The 23,381-nt window shown below is 36.5% G+C and overlaps 1 protein-coding gene across 3 annotated transcripts in view; it reads left to right on the top strand.

Annotated features, from left to right (window-relative positions):
* Positions 1–23,381, top strand: part of RALGPS2 (Ral GEF with PH domain and SH3 binding motif 2) — a 153,825-nt gene that overhangs the window by 48,292 nt on the left and 82,152 nt on the right. For 2 of the 3 annotated variants that reach the window (XM_032862575.1, XM_032862577.1), the window contains exons 5-7: positions 9,877–9,960; positions 14,608–14,697; positions 19,710–19,802. In XM_032862575.1, coding sequence (XP_032718466.1) covers positions 9,877–9,960; positions 14,608–14,697; positions 19,710–19,802 — 267 coding nt within the window. The remainder of the gene's footprint in view (positions 1–9,876; positions 9,961–14,607; positions 14,698–19,709; positions 19,803–23,381) is intronic. The other variant, XM_032862578.1, reaches the window with a different exon arrangement.

Below are 23,381 nucleotides of genomic sequence, written 5' to 3' on the forward strand. Positions count from 1 at the left end.
CACTGTAGAAACTACCTCCCTTACCTTGGAACTGGCCTAAAAATTGTTCATGGTATAGGGACTGTCCTTAGTCATCAGTAGAATACTGGCTAAATAAAGTCACATCTTTAAGAGCAGATCTGAATCAAACAAATGCTAATTCTGGATTTTCTCCAACCCTGTCTCACACTTGAAGTTATCTCAGATCGAAAGAAGAAAAAAGAACAGATTTTGGTACTTTGTTTTCTTAGTTTTTTTGTTTTATGGTCAGAAGAATGGAAAACATGGTTACCAATGAAAAGAATTTAATGTTACAGGAAAGTTCATCAGTGATACAAAAAACTATTTGGTAGGAATATAACTACAAGAAAAGGTGTGCTCCAGTTTTATTTTTAAAGATTCCCTGTCTGTGTGGTGTGTACCATCTGTCCTATTATTACCATTCAGAACCAACCCTAGGAGTCACTCTTTTCCCTTTTCTCTCCATCCTATTTCCCTTGTTCTCCAATTGATTTTACTTCCTAAAAAAACTTTTCTCTCCTTCCCCATCTCTGTCAACTCTGAATGATATTTATTAAAAGAGTACCGTGTTTTCATAAGGCTGCAGCTCACTGGCTCTAGAAATATGAGCACTCCTTAGTGTCTGTGCAGGATTGTTGGGCCTGAGACAGGTCTCAGCGCAGCCAGTGCTTTCTGTACCTCCAAATCCCTCTCCACTGGAACACTTTGCCCTGATTCAGAGCTGCTGCTACAGAAATCCTAAAAATCTTCACGTCTGCATTGACCCAAGCAACATGGCCAAATTTGGAAGGTTCTATGGATGCTGATCCATCTCACACAAAACCCGCCTTTTCACGCTTCTTCCCTCCCCTTGCTAAGCAGCCCTCTCTCAGTGGTGGGGAGAGTGCACAGTGACACCGTTGCTGAAACGGTCATTATAGAAGGAAAAAGAAGAAGGAAAAAGTTTAGCAGTTTGATCATTTATATTCTACCATTGTTAATGTGTCCTGACAACTCTTATTTCCATGGAGCTTTGTATCTCTCTCTCTTTTTTCTTTTGTTTAAACCAGTTTTGGGCACAAATTGCCATGTATTTTGCCACCTCTTTTTTTAAAATAGAGATCACAAGTAGGCAGAGAGGCAGGCAGAGAGGAAGGGAAGCAGGCTCCCCACTGAGCAGAGAGCCCCATGCGGGCCTTGATCCCAGGACCCCGAGATCATGACCCTAGCCGAAGGCAGAGGCCCAACCCACTGAGCCACCCAGGCACCCCCTTTTTTTTTAATCAGTGTCTAACCTTCATAGCTCTGAATGGGTGCTCAAAATTTTTAAATTATTTAATTTCACTTATTTTAGCCCTTTGAATCTCCAAAGCAGAGAGTCAGAAGACTTGCAGGTTTTTTTCAGCTTTGCCATTTATAGATTGTGCCATTAGTAGAATCTATTTCATATCTTTGGCCTTTTTAAAAAATGACTGAATCTATGAAGTAAAGGATTTTGGACTGTTGGTTCTTCAGAATACCGTTTAGGTCTTCCAGAATTCCTGGAAGTAGGATCGTTTTTATTGGTGACTTCAGAGTAAAAGCGACAGTTAAGGGTAGTTCTCAGTCAGTAATAAATATAATTTTGATCAAAGCTTCAGGAGTCTTAAGCAGATGATAAGGGTCGAGTGGTGGTCATGAGTCAGCTCTTACAGATTGGAGCTATTATCCTCTCACTAGATAATTCCACAAGGGCAGAAACTTCTGTCTGCTTGGTTCACTGATGTGTCTCTAGTGCCTAGAATAATACCTGTTCAGTATTTGAGTTTGGTAAGTGACCATTCCAAGGCTTTATACTGTAGAGCCCACAGGCATGTCATCTCCCATTGCTTATCGTGTTTGGAATCATTTCGCAAAAGTCTGTTACTAGTCCAAGAATGTGACTCTTATAAAATAGCAATCTTTCTATGGAAATAGGAGTTTTGGTTTTTTTCCCCCACCCACAATTAAGAAAATTTTCAGGTTTTTTCCCCTAGTATGAATTACTTAATGCTTAGTAACAGCAGTTACGGATTTTGTACATTCACTTATTTCTCATGTGAATTTTCTGTTACTTAGTTGAAACTCAGCTCTTGTTAAAGTTTTTCCATATTTCATACACATAGGATTTTCTTGGCGTGATTTCTCTTTTGATCATGAAGATTTGTTTTCTTTTAGAAAGCTCTGACATGTTTATAGGGCTTCCCTCCAGTGTGAGTTCTTTCATGTTGAGGAAGCAGTGACTGTTATTTTGAAGGTGTATTACATTTATGGGTTTTTTGGGTCTTGTCTATTAAAATCCTCTCATATCCTATAAAGTTCATATTTGTTCTGATGACATTGGTATGTTTATTACATCAATAGGGTTTCTCTTCAGAATGAGTATTTTATTACTCAGCACAGGATGTGTTATGACAAAGTTTGCTTGCAATCAAATTTTCTTTCTAATTGCAATTCTCTGGTGCTTTTGATCATTGTTAAAGGGTGAACTGTGCTTGAAATCTGTACTGTAGTCATTACACACTGGATAATGTTTGCCTCTTTTACGAGGTCTCAAGTGTTCGTAAAGTGTCTGGCTCTGACTGAAGGTTCCTGACATGTATTGCATTCAAAGAAGAAAGTTTCACACTTTATTATAAAGTTCTAGTAAGTCATTTAGATTATTTCAATAAACAGACATTATATACAGAGCACAGATAAGGCCTTCATGTGTAACTGGGATACACTAGAGATTGAGGAAGAGTGGTGGTGAAATGAGGAAAAGTACATAATAGTTAATTCTGACTCCTACTAAAACATTTCTGAAAGACTTAAAGTTGATATATAAAGTTGGTATTTCTGACAGTATGTTGAAGGCCATTCTGTATGCTAACATTTTTGTGTATATTAGAGACTAGAATCTTGGCAACATCCCAGGTTCCAAAATCAGGAATACCATAATTCTGTGTTGTTGTTGTTGTTGTTGTTGTTGTTTTTAATGAAAATTATCATTTGCGTTAGAATTAAAATGTAAACAATTCATGAATATGGTGGGAGGTTTGAAGAAAACAAAGAAGACATGAAAGACTTGGAATTTTCTGTTACAAGCAAGGTAGAAACTCTTCTGTATGTTATATTATTGCTGCTCATCACCATGAGTGTGGCGTAGTAAGTTTAGGCTTAGAATAAAACCAGAGAAGGAAGGGGGAACATTGTTGATTAGGGAAGTGGGTGTATCATGGCATCAGTGGTAGCAGAAGGTAGCTCCTGCCTTTATCTCTGCTTTCATTCTAGGGGCATCTATAATGTGTCGGGAGGAAGGCAGAGGGGGAACAGAGGATGTGACTACATTAGAAAAGAAAGTGATACTTTTGATTTAACATAACGCGTTAAAGTTTTATAGTTTCAAAACTTTATTCTGTTGGTTAAAAATACAGGAATTGTAACGAGCACATCATCTGTGGCTGAGACTTCTTTCTAAATAGCCATATAGGCCGAATGCTAATGGAGATACCATCTCCCTTTAGAGCTTTGCATCTTTTGAGCATAAGAATACCTTAGCATAATGACCTTCTCCTGTGTGTCAGCTGTACTTCAGTGAAACAAAAAAAGGTCTTCTTGTGAGGATTCCCTGCCCCCCCCCCCCCGCAGTCTTTTATAGATTCTATCACTTTTTCTTTTCTTCTCTCAATCTCTGTCTACATGCTGGTCTATATTGGCCTTTTCTCTTCTTCTATCTTTAGGTATCCCTACAACATCACCCTTAGAGCAGTCCTTTTAAGAGTGTTGGAACCTACAAGATGAAATTTAGAGCAAGAATTTGACTTTACAGAACAAACCTACAAGAGACATAAGAGAAGCTGTGGCTCCTGTGAAATTCAGTAATTCTTTCATAGGGTAGGTGGTTGTGAGTTGTGGTGTTTGCTCCCCACGTGCTTCCAAAATAAACTCAGTGGAAAATCGGGCTTCACAGTCTCATGGCTCAGAGTGAGCCCATGAGTATTCTTCCACAAGTGCTTTCAATGACCATTTAAAAATCGCATTTGTATCTGTGAATTGCTGTTAGATTACTTTTCACTGCCTGATTTTAAAATTGTAAGTTAATCCATTTGAACAACTTTTAAGAGGTATGAAGGCTGGTGTATTTCATTAAGCCTTTGCTAAAATAGATGCTTACTTACACAGTATACTTAAATCAGTCCTATTCTTAAACCAGACTCTTAAAAAAAATCCTTTGAGTCACTAAGCTTACTTTTTGGTGTTCATGGGAGATGTTTTAGTATCTAATAACCCTTGACTAGGCTGATATGCTGTCAAATGCAAGATACCACTGGTGGGAGAATTTATTTCTCAGATCATTTATAGTGTTTTCTGGAGGAAGATCCTGGAGTCTGAGACAAAAAGAGACAGAGACAAAGGGAAAAGCAATTTTTTTTTTTTTTTCCCTCATAGAGTTCAGTAGCTGTTGAGCGAGAGGTGGGGCAGGGCAAAATTCCTTTAAGACTAGCTAATACAAGTGCTGGTCAGGGTTTAAGAAGAAAGTAATGAGTTCATTCCTGGAGTCCCAATGCAATTCCAGCTCCATAATTCATTAAATGAGATTTTCTTTTTAAAGATTTTATTTACTTATTGGACAGAGAAAGAGAGAGATCACAGGTGGGTAGAGAGGCAGGCAGATTGAGAGGGGGAAGCAGGCTCCCCGCTGAGCAGAGCGCCCCGTGCGGGGCTTGATCTCAGGACCGACCCTGAGACCATGACCTGAACCGAAGGCAGAGGCTTAACCCACTAAGCCACCTAGGTGCCCCATTAAATAAGATTTTTATTGTTGTTGTTTGACTTTTTATTTTGAGGTAATTACAGATACACTAGAACTTGAAAAAAAATTGTACAGGGATATTAATTATAGATTCATAGGAAGTTGCAAAAATATTGCAGAGAAGTGCCACTTACCCTTCACCCAGTTTCCCCTAGAAGCTACATCTTACGTAAGTATGGTACAGTAGCTGGACCAGGGAATGGATGTTTGTACAACACATGCCTGTATAGTTCTGTAACATTTTTTTCTATGTATAGTTTTGTCTAACCATCACCTCAGTCAAGATACAGAACTATTGCAATACCACAGTGATTTCTCTCCCTTGTGTTACCCCTCTCTAGTCAGCCAGTCCCACTCCTACTCACTCCCCACCATCCTAGAACCACTAATCTTTTCTCCGTCATTATAGTTTATTGTATTAGATGTGCTAGTAATATAGCATTGTCTCAAAATGGAAATGTTTTCTGAAGCAGAAGCTAGTGTTTTAACAGGTTTTTAAAAACCTGCTTGTGTCTTACATTTCCTAATTACAGATTTCTTTCTTTTTTTTTTTTTTAAGATTTTATTTATTTGACAGAGATCACAAGTGGGCAGAGAGGGAGGCAGAGAGAGAGAGGGGGAAGCAGGCTCCTGGCCGAGCAGAGATCCTGATGTGGGGCTCGATCCCAGGACCCTGAGATCATGACCTGAGCCGAAGGCAGAGGCTTAACCCACTGAGCCACGCAGGCTCCCCTAATTACAGATTTCTTTAAAATGGAGGGGTCCAGTGGAATTTTCATCCATTTGCTACCAACTAATGTGACCATAGATTCATTCATCCCCACCTGCTTTCTGTCAGCTTAGTTAAAGGGACAAAGCATTTTTTCCATTAAATTAATGATGTTGAAATGTTCTAGGAATTGGATGCATTTTTTATCCAAATTTTTATCCATTTTTATCATTTTTTATTTGAGGAGTCCGAAAAGCATTTGGAAGTTTTTAGTGTAAAAAAAATAAAGCTGTAGTTCATTGATACTTTTATCTGTATTCCTTGTTTATTATAACTTATAATAATGATGAAGATAGGTTCAAAGGAGTTGATATGTATAAAGCACTTAGATTAGTGCCTGGTGTACAGTAATCTCTGTTAGTGTTAACTCTTAACTTCTACTGCTGCTGTTAAGACAGCTGTTCGCAGGCCGAAAAGGCCTTTGTAAACATAAAACCAGAAGATAAAATCACACAAAAGAGGATAGTATAAGTATCAGCTACTTTAAACAAACAGAAACCAGGCCTCAGTATGCACATAAAGAAGATTGGGAAGGTGTGTTTTCATAGATTTTCTCTTTGGTGGGTTTATAGTTGGTTCATGGCCCCACCCTCCCTTTTCTCTCTTTTTAACAAATGTATTACTCTTACAGTTGGGGAAATTGAAGCAATGGAAGGGGATAAATATACCCAGATTCAGTAAGACTTTTAGGAAAATGACACTGGGTAATAGTGTAAATGACTCCGTATTTCAGGAGGGCAGTTTGATGGGTATCAAAGCCTTGAAAAAGTTCATCCTCTTTGACCTAGTGATTTTACTTCTAGGACTGTATATTTAGGAAATGATCAGAAATGTGAGAAAAGGTACAAGGATATTCATTAGAGTGTAGCCTTCTAACAGGAAAGTGAAACTCACTTTCTGTGTAAAGTTCGTTACTGAGTTTGAACTGTTAAATGGCTACATTGCATAGTTTGAGAAGTATAGTATCAGTTTGACACAGACACTTTGATCATGGCATTAATATAAATTTGGGAATAATATTAATTGGTTAAAAACAATTCAGTATTTATAGATAAAATCCTAGGAAATTGTCCTAAAATATGATGTCTCTATATAGTTACATTAATATATATTCATATAGTTAAATATTTATATTTTTAGAACAATAATACTTTGTAGTAGTTAGATGTTTTTAGTATAGTTATCATGTCATTTTTACATTCACATAATATCTATCACTATTTTCTATCTATACAGGGAGGTAATGTGAAATGGTTATTTAGGCTCAGTAACAAACAATTCTTTTTTTTTTTTTTTTTTTACCGTTGTTTTATATTTTCCTCCAGTAATTTCAAATCTGAAGGTTATAATCTAGCTTTAGGTTTTATAAAGTTAGTAATTGGTATCTTCAGAGCATTTATTGGTTATCTACTGTGTTGAAGCAGTAATTGCTCTTTCTTCCCTCAGTATTCTCCATCTCGGTTACTCAGGCCAGAAAAGGGAATCGGCATATCTCTGGATACCTCATTTTTGGCCTATGCTGTGTAGATCCAGTTTTGACCAAGGCCTGCCTGTCTCCAAAATATCTGAATCTACCACTTTTTTCAATATTCACTGATACCACGCCAGGCAAGGGAACAGTACTTGTGTTTTTGAAGTACTGTATCATCATAACTATTTCCTCCATCTTCCCCTTAGACTGTTTCTTTTTATTTCTGTTTCTAAATTTTATGGAAGATAAGAATACATCACATTTAAGAAGTCACATATTTTCATCAGCCCCACCCTTGAGTCTCATACCCATCCAGTGTCCTAGCTGGTCCTCCTTGGAGGAGTTTGTCCAGTTTTCAAATAATGCATCTAAATGCCTATCGTTTATAATTTTTAAAAGTTGTGGATATGATTTATTGACTTTGTACTGTAGAAGATGAGTTCATAGTCTTACATTCTGTTCCCCTGACATTTACACCGTTGACTTCCTCCTCTTTTTCGCATGTAGTTATGTCATAATTTTGACATGGATAAGTAATCGTGGCTCAGCTATTCTTTACAATTGAGCCGTGTGTACGTACTTAAATTTTGTTTTCCTTGAGCTAATAACTTACTTAAGCTTTCTCTGTACTGGTCACTGATTTTTCTGCCAGTCGTGAATATAGTGAATGCCTTCTCGGTGTGTTCAAACTCTTAGACATTGCTTCATCTTTGAAAGGCACCGTTCTTGTAGTTTCTGTCTTCTTGCTAGTTAATGTCTGAGCTGTTGTTCTTTTTTTTTTTTTTTTTTTTACTTATTTATTTGACAGAGAGAGAGAGAAACAGCGAAAGGGGGAACACAAGCAGGGGGAGTGGGAGAGGGAGAAGCAGGCCTCCCGCTGAGCAAGGATCTGATGCAGGGCTCGATCCCAGGACCCTGGGATCATGATCTGAGCTGAAGGCAGACGCTCAATTGACTGAGCCACCCTGATGCCCCTAAACTGTTGTTCTGAAGCTCTGCTCACCGTTGTGTCCCAGGATCTCCCTTTACTGTTAATCTGGGTATTCGTAGTATTTCCTTTCTAGGTTTGTTACTCAGTTTCCTGGATCCCATGTCTTCCTTTTTCTTAATTTGCTAGTTTGTTTTAAGGGACCACATAATTCTGCTGGCTCTCTGAGAATAGGTACATAGAAAACAAATTCTCTGAGACTTTCATGTCTGAAAATCTCTGCAGTATATTTTCATATTTAATTTCATATTTTTGTTGGACACAGAATTCTAGGATTTTGAAGACATTATTTCAGTTGTCTTCGACTTTCAGTGTTAACTCTTGAGGTATCGATGCCTTTGATCCCTTTTTCTGCCTGTAATCTATTTTTATTTTGCTTTGTTTTTTAATCTTACTGATGTATAATCCCTTAGTCTCTAATGTTCTAAACTTTTTGATGCTAGGCCTTGATTTTGAGTTTTTTTTTTTAATTTAAATTATAATTATAAAATTATAATTTAATTATAAAAGGCACGACATAGGTCTTTTCCTGTCCTTAAGTTCTAGAGGCATTAAAAAAAAACTTTTTTGTTAAGTTATTTTTCTTTGTTCTTGTTATTATGCAGACATTGACTCTTACGGACTCTATAAACATAATATTTTGACTCCTATTTTGAGTTTATTTTGTAAAAGATTTTATCACCTTTATCTCACAACTCTTATGTTGGTTTTAGAATCTCCCTTACCATGTTTTTCATTTCTAAAAGCTCTGTTTTGTCCTCTAAATAGATCCTCCTGTTTGCCTAATGGGAGCAATATCTTAGCTATCTGAAAATAATAGTTGTATGATTTTTTTTTCTGTTTTTTGTTTGTTTGTTTGTTTTCTGCCCTAACTCAGTTTGCTCAGATTAGATAGATAGATTTCCTCAGATAGATTCTGTCTCTTTCTGGTGTGGTTACTGCATTTCAGCAGGGTTCTTAACCTGCTTTGAACCTTGGACCCCTTTGGCACCTGAACAAAGCCTAGGAAGCTGAACCCCTTTAAAATCAAAGGAATCAATTCCATGAAATATACTTATCAACCTATTTTTATAACTGTTACATAGCAATATATATGTGCTCCCTTATTAACACATAAGATACAGAGATAATGAGCTAATTTCAAACTAGTGGTAAGTATAAATGATATTTTTGGACTGTCTGTACCAACCACAAGGTGATCTGAAAATTTTTTTATCAGTGACAAAAGTCACAGGTATTGTTAACTCTTCTGTAATCTGTACTCTGCATTTATAATTAAAAGGAGTGTCGTATCAGAGGTTAATATAAAATAAAAATTTAATTTTTTGACATCCACATTTATTAAGCCCTTTGAATTCTATTGACAGACCCGGTCAACAGCATTGACACCCTGGGGTGTCTTGATACCCTGGAGTATCAAGAACTCTTTTTTTTTAGAGGTTTGATCACACATTTTGGGAGGTTGGCTGTCAGCTCAAAGAGTGAGGTTCTGGGAACCTAATTGAAAGTTCTGAGTAACTGAATTGGGCTCAGCAACTACTAGGCTTCACTATACATTGTAGCAAGCTCAATTTTCATTATCTGGGATTATTTGGGATTCAAATCGCTTCAAAGAAGAATCCACCAGTTTCCTTGTAGAGTGTAACTCTAGTCATCTCTATTCTCACAAGTAATTTTCCCTCTTACATTCTACTAGTAGAGTTTGTTTTTGTGATTTAATTGAGTGGTTATAGTATTGATATGTTCCTGTTAAATTGCTCTAGGAAAGGACACAACTGTCTTTTATGTTTCGAAACCTTTAATATAACAAGAAAACTGGGCTATTTAGTGAATTTATTTTTACTCATTTTTTTCAGGAGCTTTCAAGTTGTGGATGGAATAAAAAAGAAAAATACAGTTCTGCACCAAATGCTGTTGCCTTCACAAGAAGATTTAATCATGTGAGTTGCTTCTAAAATTTTGATAATTTTGTTTCTGAAATTCAGTTCCTTAATATATTTTCATTAAGAAGTAGTTTAACTTCTCATGTCAGTGCTGGAATATTTTCAGCCACTGTCTCTTCCAACGTTGTCTCTCTGCATGATCTCTGTTTTTTTCTCCTGTAATTTCTCTTGGAAATTCTTTTCTACTCTCTTGCTATTCTTTTCTGCTTGCATCTTAACTTACCATGTTTTGTATGTACACCCATTCTGAATGGTTTCTTCAGATCTATATTTCAGTTCACTAATTCTCTTATAGATGGGTCATACCTGTTTCAAATCTGTGTGCTTTTATGCTAGTGTCATTTTTAATATTTCTTAAATCATTTTCAGCATTTTACAATATAATTTCTGTGTTATTATCCGAAGACCTGGGAGTACTAATTCTGTGTTATTTTTGCTGATCCTTACACAACATGGTTTTCTTACGCATTTTGTAATTCTAGATTGAGAGCTCATGTTCATTTAAGCTTTATCTGTGCTGCATCTATGGGAATTCTGCTGCTGCTTAGTTTGAGGGTATATCTCTTCTGAAATGCTTTTGTTTGCTTTTGCTGGTACCAAAGACTATAATGACTTAGTTAAGTTCCTCATAAGTTTTGGTTGGGAGCTTCCATACGTTGCTATAGTGAAAATTTAAACTTGAAATCCACTTAAGGACAAGTTACAGATTCTTAAGAAAAACTTATTTTTCTCCATCTCCTGTGTTTGTCTTCCCCTGCCAGTAAGTGAATTGTTTTAGCCTACAGGTTCTCCAAGATCATAGCACTTTGACAATCCCTTAGATAGACATCGTGTGATAGAATAGAGATGGGCAACTTGTATTATGTCTTAGGAGGAGTATTAAATCCAAAGCCCCTAAGTCACTGAGAGAAAATCCTCCATGGGCAGCTGCAGTGCCCTTTCTTTTACCACAGCTTTGCCTTTGTTTCCTCCCTTTTTTCCCCTTCTTTTTGCCTCTAGGGGAAACCCTTTCTTTGAAGTTAGTCACACATTTTTTAAAAAAAGAGTTTGTTGTCTTTAACCCAACATTTCTAGAGGTTTATATAGCAAACAGTTTTTCAGGTTATTTGGTTCACCGTATTCCCCCAAATAAAGTGGATCAAAGTTCTTAAAAATGAGATTAAACCATTAAAATAGGATATAAGGCAACCATGTCCTTCACTGAATTTTATATTCAAGTTATATAGTTATATATTCAGATTTTTCTGAATTGCTCAGAATTTGTCATCATAGTACAATTTTTTTTGCCATAGCAAAAACATTGTTATAATATTCACAAATATGACTTTAGATTTTAAGCCTGTTAATTCTTAAATAAGCCAAAAAGTTGCCAGAGTCAAATATGTCACGTTGTACCAAAAGCCTTTATCCTTATTCCAGGTTACGGTTGATCCTACAGTCTTAACTTAGCTGGTCCATTACTCTGTTAATTTCTCCGAGTAGGATCATAGGAGGTTTGAAATAGCAGATTATGAAAGAAGTTAGTCTTTTAAAAGGAATCTATCTGCCCGATTATTATTATTATTTTTTAAAGATTTATTTGAGAGAGAGCAAGCGTGAAGGGGGGTGGAGGGGCTAAGGGAGAGGGAGAAGCAGACCCCTCCCTGATCAGTGAGCCCAATACGCGCTGGATGCGGGGCTTAATCCCAGGACCATGGGACCTGGAGCCAAAGGCAGATGATTAACCAACTGAGCCCCCCAGGCGCCCCTTGAAGTGCTTTTATAGACACATTTTCCTTCATCTGGTATTTGCTTGCCCAGAGATTCATTTCCTATAAGCAAGGAAAGATAAATGTTTGATTCTTCCCCTTTATTTAATAATTTTGAAGATAACAAATTGGTGTTCTTTCTCTAATAGTGACCAAGTAGTTTTTTATTTTTAATACCATTATGAACTCATAAATTTAAATGCATATGATACGTTTCAACCCATTGCTGTTATTATCTTTATTGAAACTAATACTCCATTTTTGGCCAGTGGAAGTCTTTTCAAGTTGGCATTCATGTCCTTTGTCATGACACTGGTAGTATTGAATAGTTTCCTTGCCATCTGGTATACAAATATGTTTCAGGCTCATTTGTCCATTACCTGTCCCTGGCCTACAATCAACATTTCTTTAAAGTCCTGGTTTCTTACTGGGGGTAGTGGACCTGGATGCCAGGAATGCTCGTTGCTGTCAGAATGACAACTTCTATGCCTTTTTCAGCAGAGATAGCTAGGATATCTGTGTATCATACACATAACATAGACATACAACTATTTAAAGATAAAGCATCTCATTAGTTCATATTGATACTTCTAATTCAGATTCAAGTCCAGGGTTTTACTTCCAACTCTTCTGTATTACATCCACATGTTCTTTCTTCCACACCCAGAATTCTGGTTTTCAAGGAACACAGGACATGATGCAATACCCTATCATATACTCATTTGCTTTATCCTACATAATAAACAAAAGGCTCAGAATAATACTAATACCAATAAAGTTCCTAGAAACAGATGTTTTGCAGATGTTCTGTTTTTATAATTGTACTATATATTGTCTGAGCATATAGGCATTATATAATGCACTCTCTTTTAACTCTCTTTTAGTCTTAGTTCTTTGAAAAAGTACCATCCTTATGTTGGTGTTTCTCCAGGCGTTTTGGTTACCTGAAGCTCATTCTCTGTTAAAATACTCAGGAAGGACTCATTAGAACAGTAAGGCCAGAATTCTTGCATACTGACAAATTTTCCTGTCCTCTGTATAAAAATGTTTTTTCCTTGATATTACGTTACTCCATTTTTTTTTTTCCTGACAGTGTTGCTGTTGAGAAGTCTGATGATAATTACATTTTCTTTTCCTTAAAAATTTCTTGATCTTTTTGTCTGTGGGCAATAGATTTTTTTTCCCAGTAATTTTATTGAACTGTATCTTAGTGTTGTCATTCTGGATCAGTATTCTCAGGTGTGGTTGGCTTTAGCTGGGTCTGTCAGCTGGAGAGCACCTACACTGAGCCTTTCCAGCATGGTGGTCTCAGGTAGTTGTACTTCTTACATGGTAGGTAGTTCAGGAATCTCAGACAGAATGTTCCAATAATCAAGGCAAGGCCTGCATGCACTTTTATGACCTTGTCCTGGAAGTTACCAGCAATTTCATTAATCTTCTGTTCATTAAAGTAGTCACAAGCCTGTCCAGATGACATGGAGGTAACATATACCCCAACACAACGAAAGGAATGACAAAAACTTTCTGGCCATATTTTAATATCTTGATGGTATTAGTCTTAAAATTTGTCTCACATTAAATTTTTTTTTTATTTTATTTATTTAACAGACAGAAATCATAAGTAGGCAGAGAGGCAGGCAGAGAGAGAGAAGTGGAAGCAGGCTCCCTGCCGAGCAGTGAGCCCGATGTGGGGCTCGATCCCAGGACCCTGGGATCATGACCTGAGCCGAAGGCAGAGGCTTAACCCACTGAGCCACCCAGGTGCCCTCATCACATTAAATTTAGTTAAGTCAGTGATCATGCAGTTTAGATTGAGTTCACAGGTGATAAAGGCTATGGTTGTTGATCAAATATCTAAAGTACAGCTTTTGATACATTTTAGAAGTAAACTTTATCAGAATCAGGGATAGTTATTGTCAAATATAGTAACAAATATAAAGGTGGTTTTGTAAAACATATATATAAAATCTGAAATGTTTCTCACTAAAACAGGGAGATGAATTGTGAGGCAGTGGCACTATATTTTGCACTGTCATTTCTTACTAATATACCCTGTTTTTAGACTTACAGAAGTGTGAGCCAACTGATGGTGCTTTGATTTTCTTTTCATAGTAAACGAATTAAAAATATGTTACATTATACCATATGGTAAGCAAACTACTTTGATCAGAGTGGATTAGAGCCTCTTAGTAGTGTTACAGATAGATCTAGTATGCCTTCTGATGAATTATTTTTAATGATTTTTAAAAGAAACTGTGAATACAGTGTATTGAGTTAGAGAAAACATTACATGATTTTTTAAAATACAATCTTAATTTTAGAATGACTTGGATACACTTTTCTTTATGATACTTTATCTTCTTTTATTCGTACCAAGAAACACTTGGGATTCTTCACACAATTATGCTTGATGTAAATAAATGGCATTGTGGGATTACACAGACACAGGAAAAGCGTGCTATAATTAGCCTTTTTTATAATGTCTGCTCTTAAAGCTTATCTAATTCTGCCACAGTGTTTCAGAATACAGCAAAATCATATGTATTGGTATAGTGTTTTTCTTGTATCACTCCAATTTTATTGCATTCTTCTATTAGCTCTTTCCTTCAAAAGTTGTTTGCTTTTACAAATGAAACATCATAGTGATGTTTTTATGTGTGTGGAAGTACATACATACATATATATCTGTCTCTGTGCACATACATATCTCATATGCATATGAATTGTATGCAACATCCAAAGATTGGGTATATAGCCACCTGAGTGGTGTGCTGGGAAAGAGCAAGTATGGTTTTTTAACCAGCTATAGGTAGTTCATCAAGTAGTTCCTGTCATTAATTGAATCCTAGTGAGTAAAGAGTCTTGCCATTCAACTATTTTTCATTTTCATTTGCAGGTAAGCTTTTGGGTTGTTAGAGAAATTCTTCATGCTCAGACGTTAAAAATTAGAGCAGAAGTTTTGAGCCATTATATTAAAACTGCTAAGGTAAGAAAGACTTGTGTTTTTATTTTTTGAGTCCAGTCATTCAGCACTGTTTGTGAGTGAATGTTTGCCTGTGACACCTTATTCACTATTAATTGACCCTGGAAAATAAGGCCTATTGATTAGTATGTCAATTTTTTCAGTTGGGTGTCTGTATTCTTTGCCTTTTCTTTATTCCTCCTCTCCTCCTCCCTCTTACATCTTTCCTCCCTCTCTCAGAGTAGTTGGATTGTACTATTCATTTGACTGGATAAATTGGCAGAGATCAGATTATGGTGAAGTAGGATAGTTACAAAATACTGGACTCTTGTGCAGGTAATTGGGAAAGCCTTACAGGATTAAGTAGGAAAATACATATCAGTTATTTGCTTTTAAAATATATCACTGCCAACATTGTAGAGAATGATAAGACTTAATTTATAAAAGAATAATATAAAGAGGATATTCACCAAATATGTTAGTTGAGTAGTTGTCATAGGGCATGGGTAATAAATGCAGCAAGAGAAAAGGAACATGGACTTCAAGGATGGTCAGAATTTAGAGAGGAGGGTGAACAGGCCATTTCACAAGAGGATGCTATTACTTTATTAAAATGCATAACAATTCCAAACTTATGTTAAGTTCACTAAAAGGTGGCATAATTATAGCCACATTCTTCGTCATTCTTGTGGTAAATACATAACTTACCTTATGTCCGAATGAAAGTGGACTAAAATGAGGATACGATTTTAAATTATTTAAAATACAAAATTATACAGTTTTAAATTATTATAATTATTGTAAAATTGTAATTGCTGTGAGTTGTAACACTTCTATATTTTCCTCGAGCACCTGGGAACAATTATATTCTAACATTCTGTGGCACTAGGTGGCAGAGCTAGCTTTCCAAATATATTTTATGGCAGTGTCATAAAATTTATAAGAAACACTCTCTGTGATATGTTCAATAAATAATGAGTTTTAGCTAACAAATTCATCTTTTTTCTCCACAGATTCTGAATTTGTTTTATTGTTCTCTGGTATTTTTCTGTATGTGCTTCACATGTTCTGTTCAAAACCACCAAATTCTGCCTATCAGTCTTCCTGTTATCCTTCTCATCAAGTAATCATTCAGTACCAGTGCAGATTCTTAGACTTTAAGTTATTTTTGACAGTAGTTGCTTTCGTCCCAAGCCCTAGTAGTTCATCCTCTTTTTTGTCATTCATCATCTCTTAAAATCCCTCTTTTCTGCCTCCCTTTCTTCTGTATTCAGTCCGTATAAAACTGTCAGGTCTTTTTCTTCTTTTAGTAGATTGTATCAGGGTTCTCTAGAATGGGAGGATAAATATACATATATATAAAATATATAAAGAAAATTAAGGAATTGGCTCCAGTAGTTGTGGGAGGGGGCTGGCAAGTATGAAATCGATTGTAGGACTGGTGGACAGTCTAGAAACTCAGGCTGGAATTGAAGCTGCAGTCTTGAGGCAGAATTTCTTCCCTGGAAAACCTTAGTTTTTGTCTCTTAAGCTGTTTCAGCTGATTAGATGCTGTGATCTCGCTCTGTCAAATAAATAAATAAAATCTTTTTTAAAAAATTGGGTTTTGTTTTGTTTTAACGATTTTATTTATTTATTTGACAGATGGAGATCACAAGTAGGCAGGCAGAGAGGTAGGCAGAGAGAGAGGGAAGCAGGCTTCCCGCTGAGCAGAGAGCCCGATGTGGGACTTGATCCCAGGACCCTGAGATCATGACCTGATCGAAGGCAGACTCACCGAGCTACCCAGGCACCCAAAAACTTGGTTTTTTTACTCAGCACTGTTACTGCATGGTTTGGGGTGTGTCTCTGTTGTAGCGCGCCCTCTTGTTTGCGTATACCACAAATTCGTCAGCATACTCTAGCTTGGATGGTTTTCAGGTTTTTGTTGTTACAAACACTGCTGCTGTAAAGCTTTCTTGTTGGAGTCTCTAGGTGCTCATGTGAGCATTGAAGCCGTAGAAATACAGAGAGAACAGATAAATTACCTTTAAAGAAATGACAGACAAATAACCTTCATTGAACGTGATGAGATTGAACAATTTTTTCCTCTGTTGGCCATTTAGGTTTTCTCTCTTGAAATGTCTGTTCAAGATCTTTGAACAGTTTTCTCTTATTTATTGATTTTTGTAGGAGTTTTTTTTTTTTTAATTTAAATCTAGATGCTAGTTCTCTGTTAATGTGTTTTCATATGGATCATGCTGTTTGTGACTTGTCATCATTTTTCATGTTATGTTTTGTTATAGGTATTCTTAAGTTTAGTAGTCAAACTTACTGATCTTTAATTTTTATTGCTTATTTAAGCATATATAACTTAAAGTTTTACAGCTTTGATTTTTGTACTTGAGTATTTACTCCATGTGGAATAAATTTTTTATGTAAGTATGAATTATGGATTACTGTTTATATTTTTCATTTGAATAATTCTGGCACCATTTTTTTATTGACGTGTAATTGACATACAGTATCCTGTTAGTTTCAGGTGTGCATCATAGTGAATCAATGTTTTTATACATTATGAAATTATCTTAATGATAAGTCTAGCTACCATACAAAATTATTAACAATATTTTCTACAATATTTCCTATATTGTACATCACATTCCCATGATGTACTTATTTTAGGACTGGAAGTTTGTACCTCTTAATCCCTTTTGCCTGTTTTGTCCACTCCCCCAACCCTTCCCTCTGATAACCGACAGCTTATTTTCTATAAATCTGTTTCTGTTTTGTTTGTTCATTTATATCATTTTTTAGATTCCACATATAAGTAAAATCATACTGTATTTGTCTTTCTGTGTGTGATTTATTTCACTTAGCATAATACCCTCTAGATTCAACAAGATAATCACAAATGGCAAGATTTCATTCTTTTTTATGGCTGAGTAATACTGCATTGTATCATATATACCACATCTTCTTTATCTGTTTATCTGTCAATGGGTATTGGGTTACTTCCCGAACCTTGTCTATTGTAAGTAGGGCTGCAGTGAACATAGGGGTGATATATCTCTCTGAATTGGTGTTCTCATTTTCTTTGGATAAATACCCATAAACAGAATTGCTGGATCATATGGTAGTTCTGTTTTTAAATCTTTGAGAAACCTCCACAGTGCTTTCCATAGTGGCTGCATCAATTTATAGTCCCACCAGCAGTGTGTGAGCAGTGTTTCCCCCACATACTTGCCAGCACTTGTTATTTTCTGAGGTTTTTTTTTTTTTAATAGTAGCCAATCAGCAGTATGAGAGGATATCGCATTGTGGCTTTGATTTGCATTTCCCTAATAATTAGTGATGTTGAGCATCTGACACCATTTTAAAAAATTCTTTGTTAAAGTGATCTTTATTTTATTTAACCTAGAAGTCTCTTTATGTTTCCTTGTTCTTAAAAAAGGCTATTCTAGTGGTACCTGGATGGCTTAGTCAGTTAAGTATATGCCTTCAGCTCAGGGAGCCCCATATTGGGCTCCCTGCTCAGTGGGGTGCCTGCTTCTTCCTCTCCCCGCTGCTCCTGCTCTCCAAAAAAAAGGAAATAAAATCTTCTAAAAAGTACAATTCTAGACTTACAGTTTTTTGTATTTGCTTTTTGTTCTTTACTCTGCTTAGGATTCCTTGAGCTTCCTGACCCTAAGAACTAACATCTTTTCAGTAATCTGAGAAAATAATCTACCATTACCTCTCAGATACTGTTTCTACCAATCCTTTTTATCATCTTCTGCATCTCTGACTAGATAAATGTTGGCCTTTTTTCTCTACATTTCATGTCTCTTTGTTTCACATTTTTAAAGAAAACTGTCTTTTATGTTGCATTCTAGATAATATCTTCATTTAATCTTCATTTCACTGAGGCCTATACTTGATGGTTCTCCATTTGTGAATTCTTATTTCCATATGTTTTTTCATTTCCCATTTTTTAATTTTCTTAAGCTTAAGCTTTTATTTTTATTTATTTTTAAAAAACACTCATTTGACACAGAGAGAGGAAGAGCGCAAGTAGCAGAATGGCAGGCAGAAGGAGTGGGAGATGGGGAGCCCAAAGCGGGGCTTGATCCCAGGACCCTGGGATCATGACCCGAGCTGAAGGCAGATGCTTAACCAACTGAGCCACCCAGGCACCCCTTGTTTTCCATTTTTTTAAAAATTGAGTCTGTTGAGTTGATATTTCTTGAAACTTTATGGGAATTCTTTGAGACCTGAGTTAAGGTGATATATTGGTCAGAGATCTCCAGAGAAACAGAACCCTTCCCCTTCCTTGCACTAATGTTCAAAACAGGCATTTTTGCTTTGGAGTCTCTTGGTGGTGGGCAAGGACCATTCTAAATGATTTTTCAGATAGGACCATTAAGATGTAAGTATGTGGTAGTATGAGGAAATCAGGGAAATTAGCATTTCAGTGTCAAGTAACTCTATTGGCAAACTGATAGAACCTAATGTTAGGAGTTCTATAAGGAGACTATAAAAAAGCAAGGTCAAGTATTGGGAAGCAAGTGGATGTCCCAACATGAGTGAAGAACAAAGGATCAGAAGATTCAGGCAGGAGGAAGCAGGAAATAAGGACTATGGAAAGCAGGTTTGAACCGTAACCCTGGAATTATGAGGGTACTGAGTAGGAAACTGGATCAGGATCCTTTCTTGAAACTGGGATCATAAGGCAGAGGCTTAGTATTTCAGTATAAGGAAGGAGACTCCTTACTAGAAACTGGGGTGCGTGATCATACTGGGTAAGCTTGATACTGAGCCATAACTTTGGTTTTCTTAATATATTGAACCAGAGGTAGATTTGTTCCCAAAGCTTGGGGACAATGCCAGGTTAGAACATGGAGGTTCTGTTATGGGCCAGAATCAACTTACTGTAAACATAATGGGTACTCCAAAGACAAATTTTTCTGATCAGGTTAAGAAGTACTAGAACACTACGAGTTGCCTAGATTTTACTTGTTAATCTAAAGTTATCCTTACTATTTTTCATCTCTCCTCCCCTTTTTCTTAAATTTCAGAAGCTGTATGAGCTGAATAACCTTCATGCACTTATGGCGGTGGTTTCTGGCTTACAGAGTGCCCCAATCTTCAGGTTGACTAAAACATGGGCGGTAAGTCATCTTCCTAGTTAATGAAAGGGCTAGACTTCCTGTTAGAAATAAAGATGTATTTATTTCTTCTGTAGTTCTTAGTAAGGTTAATATTAAAATAGATAAGGACCTTTAAATTAGTTTGTACTCTTTTTTTTTTTTTGAAGCCTGCATTTTCTTCTTTAAGTGTTACACTAGACTTGTCAGGTAATTTTGGGTAAAGTATAGCTTGGTGCTTGCTTTTTGCCATTTAGTAAATCATTTTTGTAGAATCTGTGCATTTTCAACAACATAGCATTTCATGTTTACTGATGGGAAAGTATAATTTTTCTTTTTGCATTTAATACAGTATTTTTTGCATTTAATCTTACAAAGATTAAGCTTTTGGAAAATTCAAGGAACATCTAAATTGCAACTTTTAAGGAGTATTTACTTATTTAGATTTTTTTTTTTTTAGTAAACTTAGATTTTTTTCCCTCAGGAATAATGAAAAATCTCACCACTAACATGGGATTATGCAGTGTTGCTGCACATTCTGATACATGTTAATTATATTTGGTTCTATCACTTTAACAAGGTCAGGGTGTGAATTTTGACTTCTGCAAATCTGTGTACTTTCATATTTGAGTGACATGGTACTGGCCTTGAGCTTTAGGTATTTTTCATTTAGATTTTATATAAGTAAAATTTGAGATCCAGTTAAATCTGTTCTTACTTAATGGTATTCTTTGGTGTTGAGTAATGATTTTGTTTATTACATTTTATACAAAGGGTTACTGTATTCTTGGAGTCCTGTGATAAAGAGATGACTAACTTCTAAAAACTTTTTTTTTTAAGATTTTATTTATTTATTTGACAGTGACGGTTGTAAATGCTGGAGTATATTAATAAGCAAAGGCATAGCATATTTGAAGAGCTCTTTACTAATAGGATAGATTCTCAAGCTTCAGATCATTTGTGTGTGTCTTTTCGTAGTAATAATTTTTTAAAAAGATTTTATTTATTTATTTATTTCACACACACACACACACACACACACACACACACAGATCACAAGTAGGCAGAGAGGCAGGCAGAAAGAGAGGGGGAAGCAGGCTCTTTGTTGAGCAGAGAGCTTGATGCGGGGCTCTATCCCAGGATCCTCAGATCATGACCTGAGCAGAAGGCAAGGCTTAACCCACTAAGCAACCCAGGTGCCCCAAACTTTTTTTTCTAACTAAATTGTAACCATTTTTAATTAGCCTAGTGTTGCTTTTACTTTTCATAGTATCTGAAGAGATAGATGTTTCTCATGAAAACCAGGGTGGTTTTCTGTATTGGAAAGACATTATATTGAAGAGCATCTGATCCTCCTTATATTCTGTTTGTGTTTTAGAAGCACCTGGGTGAAGGTTTTCTTACTTTAAAAATTGCTCAGTTGTTGGTTGTCTGCCTTAGGCTCAGGTCATGATTCCCAGGGTCCTGGGATTGAGCCCTGTGTCAGGCTCCCTGCTCATCGGGAAGCCTGCTTCTCCCTCTCCCGCTCCCCCTGCTTGTGTTCCCTCTCTCACTGTCTCTCTGTCAAATAAATAGCATCTTTTAAAAAAATTCTTATTAATAAGATGACCTTACCCCCTTTTCTTAAAACTTGAATTTCATTGGTGACTGGAAATAAAAATACACAGTAATGATTTCCATTTTTGGAGTTTGAGGGTAAAGAATTATACTCTTATGTATATTGGGGCTTAGTAATGAGATACATTTCCCTCAAGTTAATTTTTACTTTCTTGAACATATTTTTGTTGTCTCTCTCATATATTTGCATGAAAAAGAATTTTTCATTCATTAACAGTTCATTATTAATCTGAATAGAATTTTTAGTGTTTATAGTAAATTTTAAAATAGTCTATACTGTATCAGGCACTGATTGCTTGGCATACAGCAGTAAGTGATTCAGATAAAGTCCTACTCTTACGCAGCTAACATTCTACTGGGAAAAAATAAACTGTAAAAAAGTAATGATATTTTAAATAGTGATGAATGCTCTGAAGAAAAATAAAGCGGATTAAATGGGATAGAAGAGAAAATAGGGAGGTATTTTATATAGTACAATCAACCCTTGAACAACGCAGGGATTAGGGATGCCAAACCCCCTGCACAATCAAAAATCCACATAAAACTTTTGACTCCTTCCAGACAACAGCCAGCTGTTGACTTGGAAGTCTTACCAATGACAGAGTCGATTAACATGTATTTTTTATGTTATATGCATCATATACTGCATTCTTACAATAAAGTAATTTAGAGAAAAGAAAATGTTACTAAGAACATCATAAGGAAGAGAATATGCATTTACAGTACTCCGCTGTAAAAAAATTCACGTATCAGTGGACCCATGGAGTTCAAACCCATACTGTTCTAGGGCTAATATCCGTGACAGTTGCCTAGAGAGCTGGAAGAACTGAGAGAACCATTTGTGTGGAAGTCTGGGAGAAGAAAATCTCAAGCAGAGTGATAGTACAAAGGCCCTGATGACATTCAAAGAATAGCAGGGCAGTCAGTGTTGAGAGAGGGGAGTAAGCTATGGGCTAGTTGATGGTAGGAGATGAGTGTGTCCAGAGAGGTCACATCAAATCAAATAATGGAGATGCTTTTTACTGATATTCTGGGGGTATAGGGGAGGAGTGTGTTGATGCTGGGGCAGGGAGGTTCTCTTCTTACGCATACCACATTTGAGTTGGCTGATAAATACCCATGTGCAACTGTAAGGTCAGAGGCAGGTGTACGAGTTTAAGGGAGGAGTTAGGGCTAGAGATAATATTTTTTTGATCATCAGCATAATGGTATTATTTAAAACATGAGGCCAGATAAGGATCACCTGAATTATAAGTACAGATGAAGAGCCCTGGAAGCCTCCCAAGATTTAGATTGGAAAAATGAGGACTCAGCAAAGGAAATATTACAGTGGGAGTTTTCCACAGTCAGGTAATGAAACTTTCAAGGAAGAGTGATCATGGGGCGCCTGGGTGGCTCAGTCATTAAGTGTCTGCCTTCAGCTCAGGTCATTATCCCAGGGTCCTGGGATCGAGCCCCACATCAGCCTTCCTGCTCCGCTAGCCTGCTTCTCCCTCTCCTTCTGCCTGCTGCTCCCCCTGCTGTGCTCCCTCTTTCTCTCTCTGTCAAATAAGTAAATAAAATCTTAAAAAAAAAAAGTGATCCCCAATGTCATATGCTGCTAGTAAGTTGAATTAGATGAGAACCTTGACATGGCACTGGATATGGGCAGTTGAAGAGGATTGGCAACCTTGCCAAGAGTGGTTTCAGTATAGCGGTGGACCAAAAACTGATTGGATTTGAGAGAATGTGGAGAAAAATATGAGACAGCAAATACAGAAAATGCATTTGAGGAATTTTGTTGTAAAGGGCAGGGTTGAGGGGCTGCAGAGAAATCTGACAGCTAGAGGGGGATGTAAGACCAAATTTTGCTTTGTTTTTGGAAATGAGGTCCATGACAGTATGTTTGTATGCTGGTGCAGTGAGTGACCTAATAGAAAAATGGTAGGAGAGCAAGAAGTTACTCTAGCAATACCCTTAATCAGGCAGGAGGGAATTGATCTGGTT

Source organism: Lontra canadensis, unplaced genomic scaffold, assembly GCF_010015895.1.
Source record: "Lontra canadensis isolate GAN:19392208 unplaced genomic scaffold, GSC_riverotter_1.0 scaffold24, whole genome shotgun sequence".
NCBI classification, from domain to species: Eukaryota; Metazoa; Chordata; class Mammalia; order Carnivora; family Mustelidae; genus Lontra; species Lontra canadensis.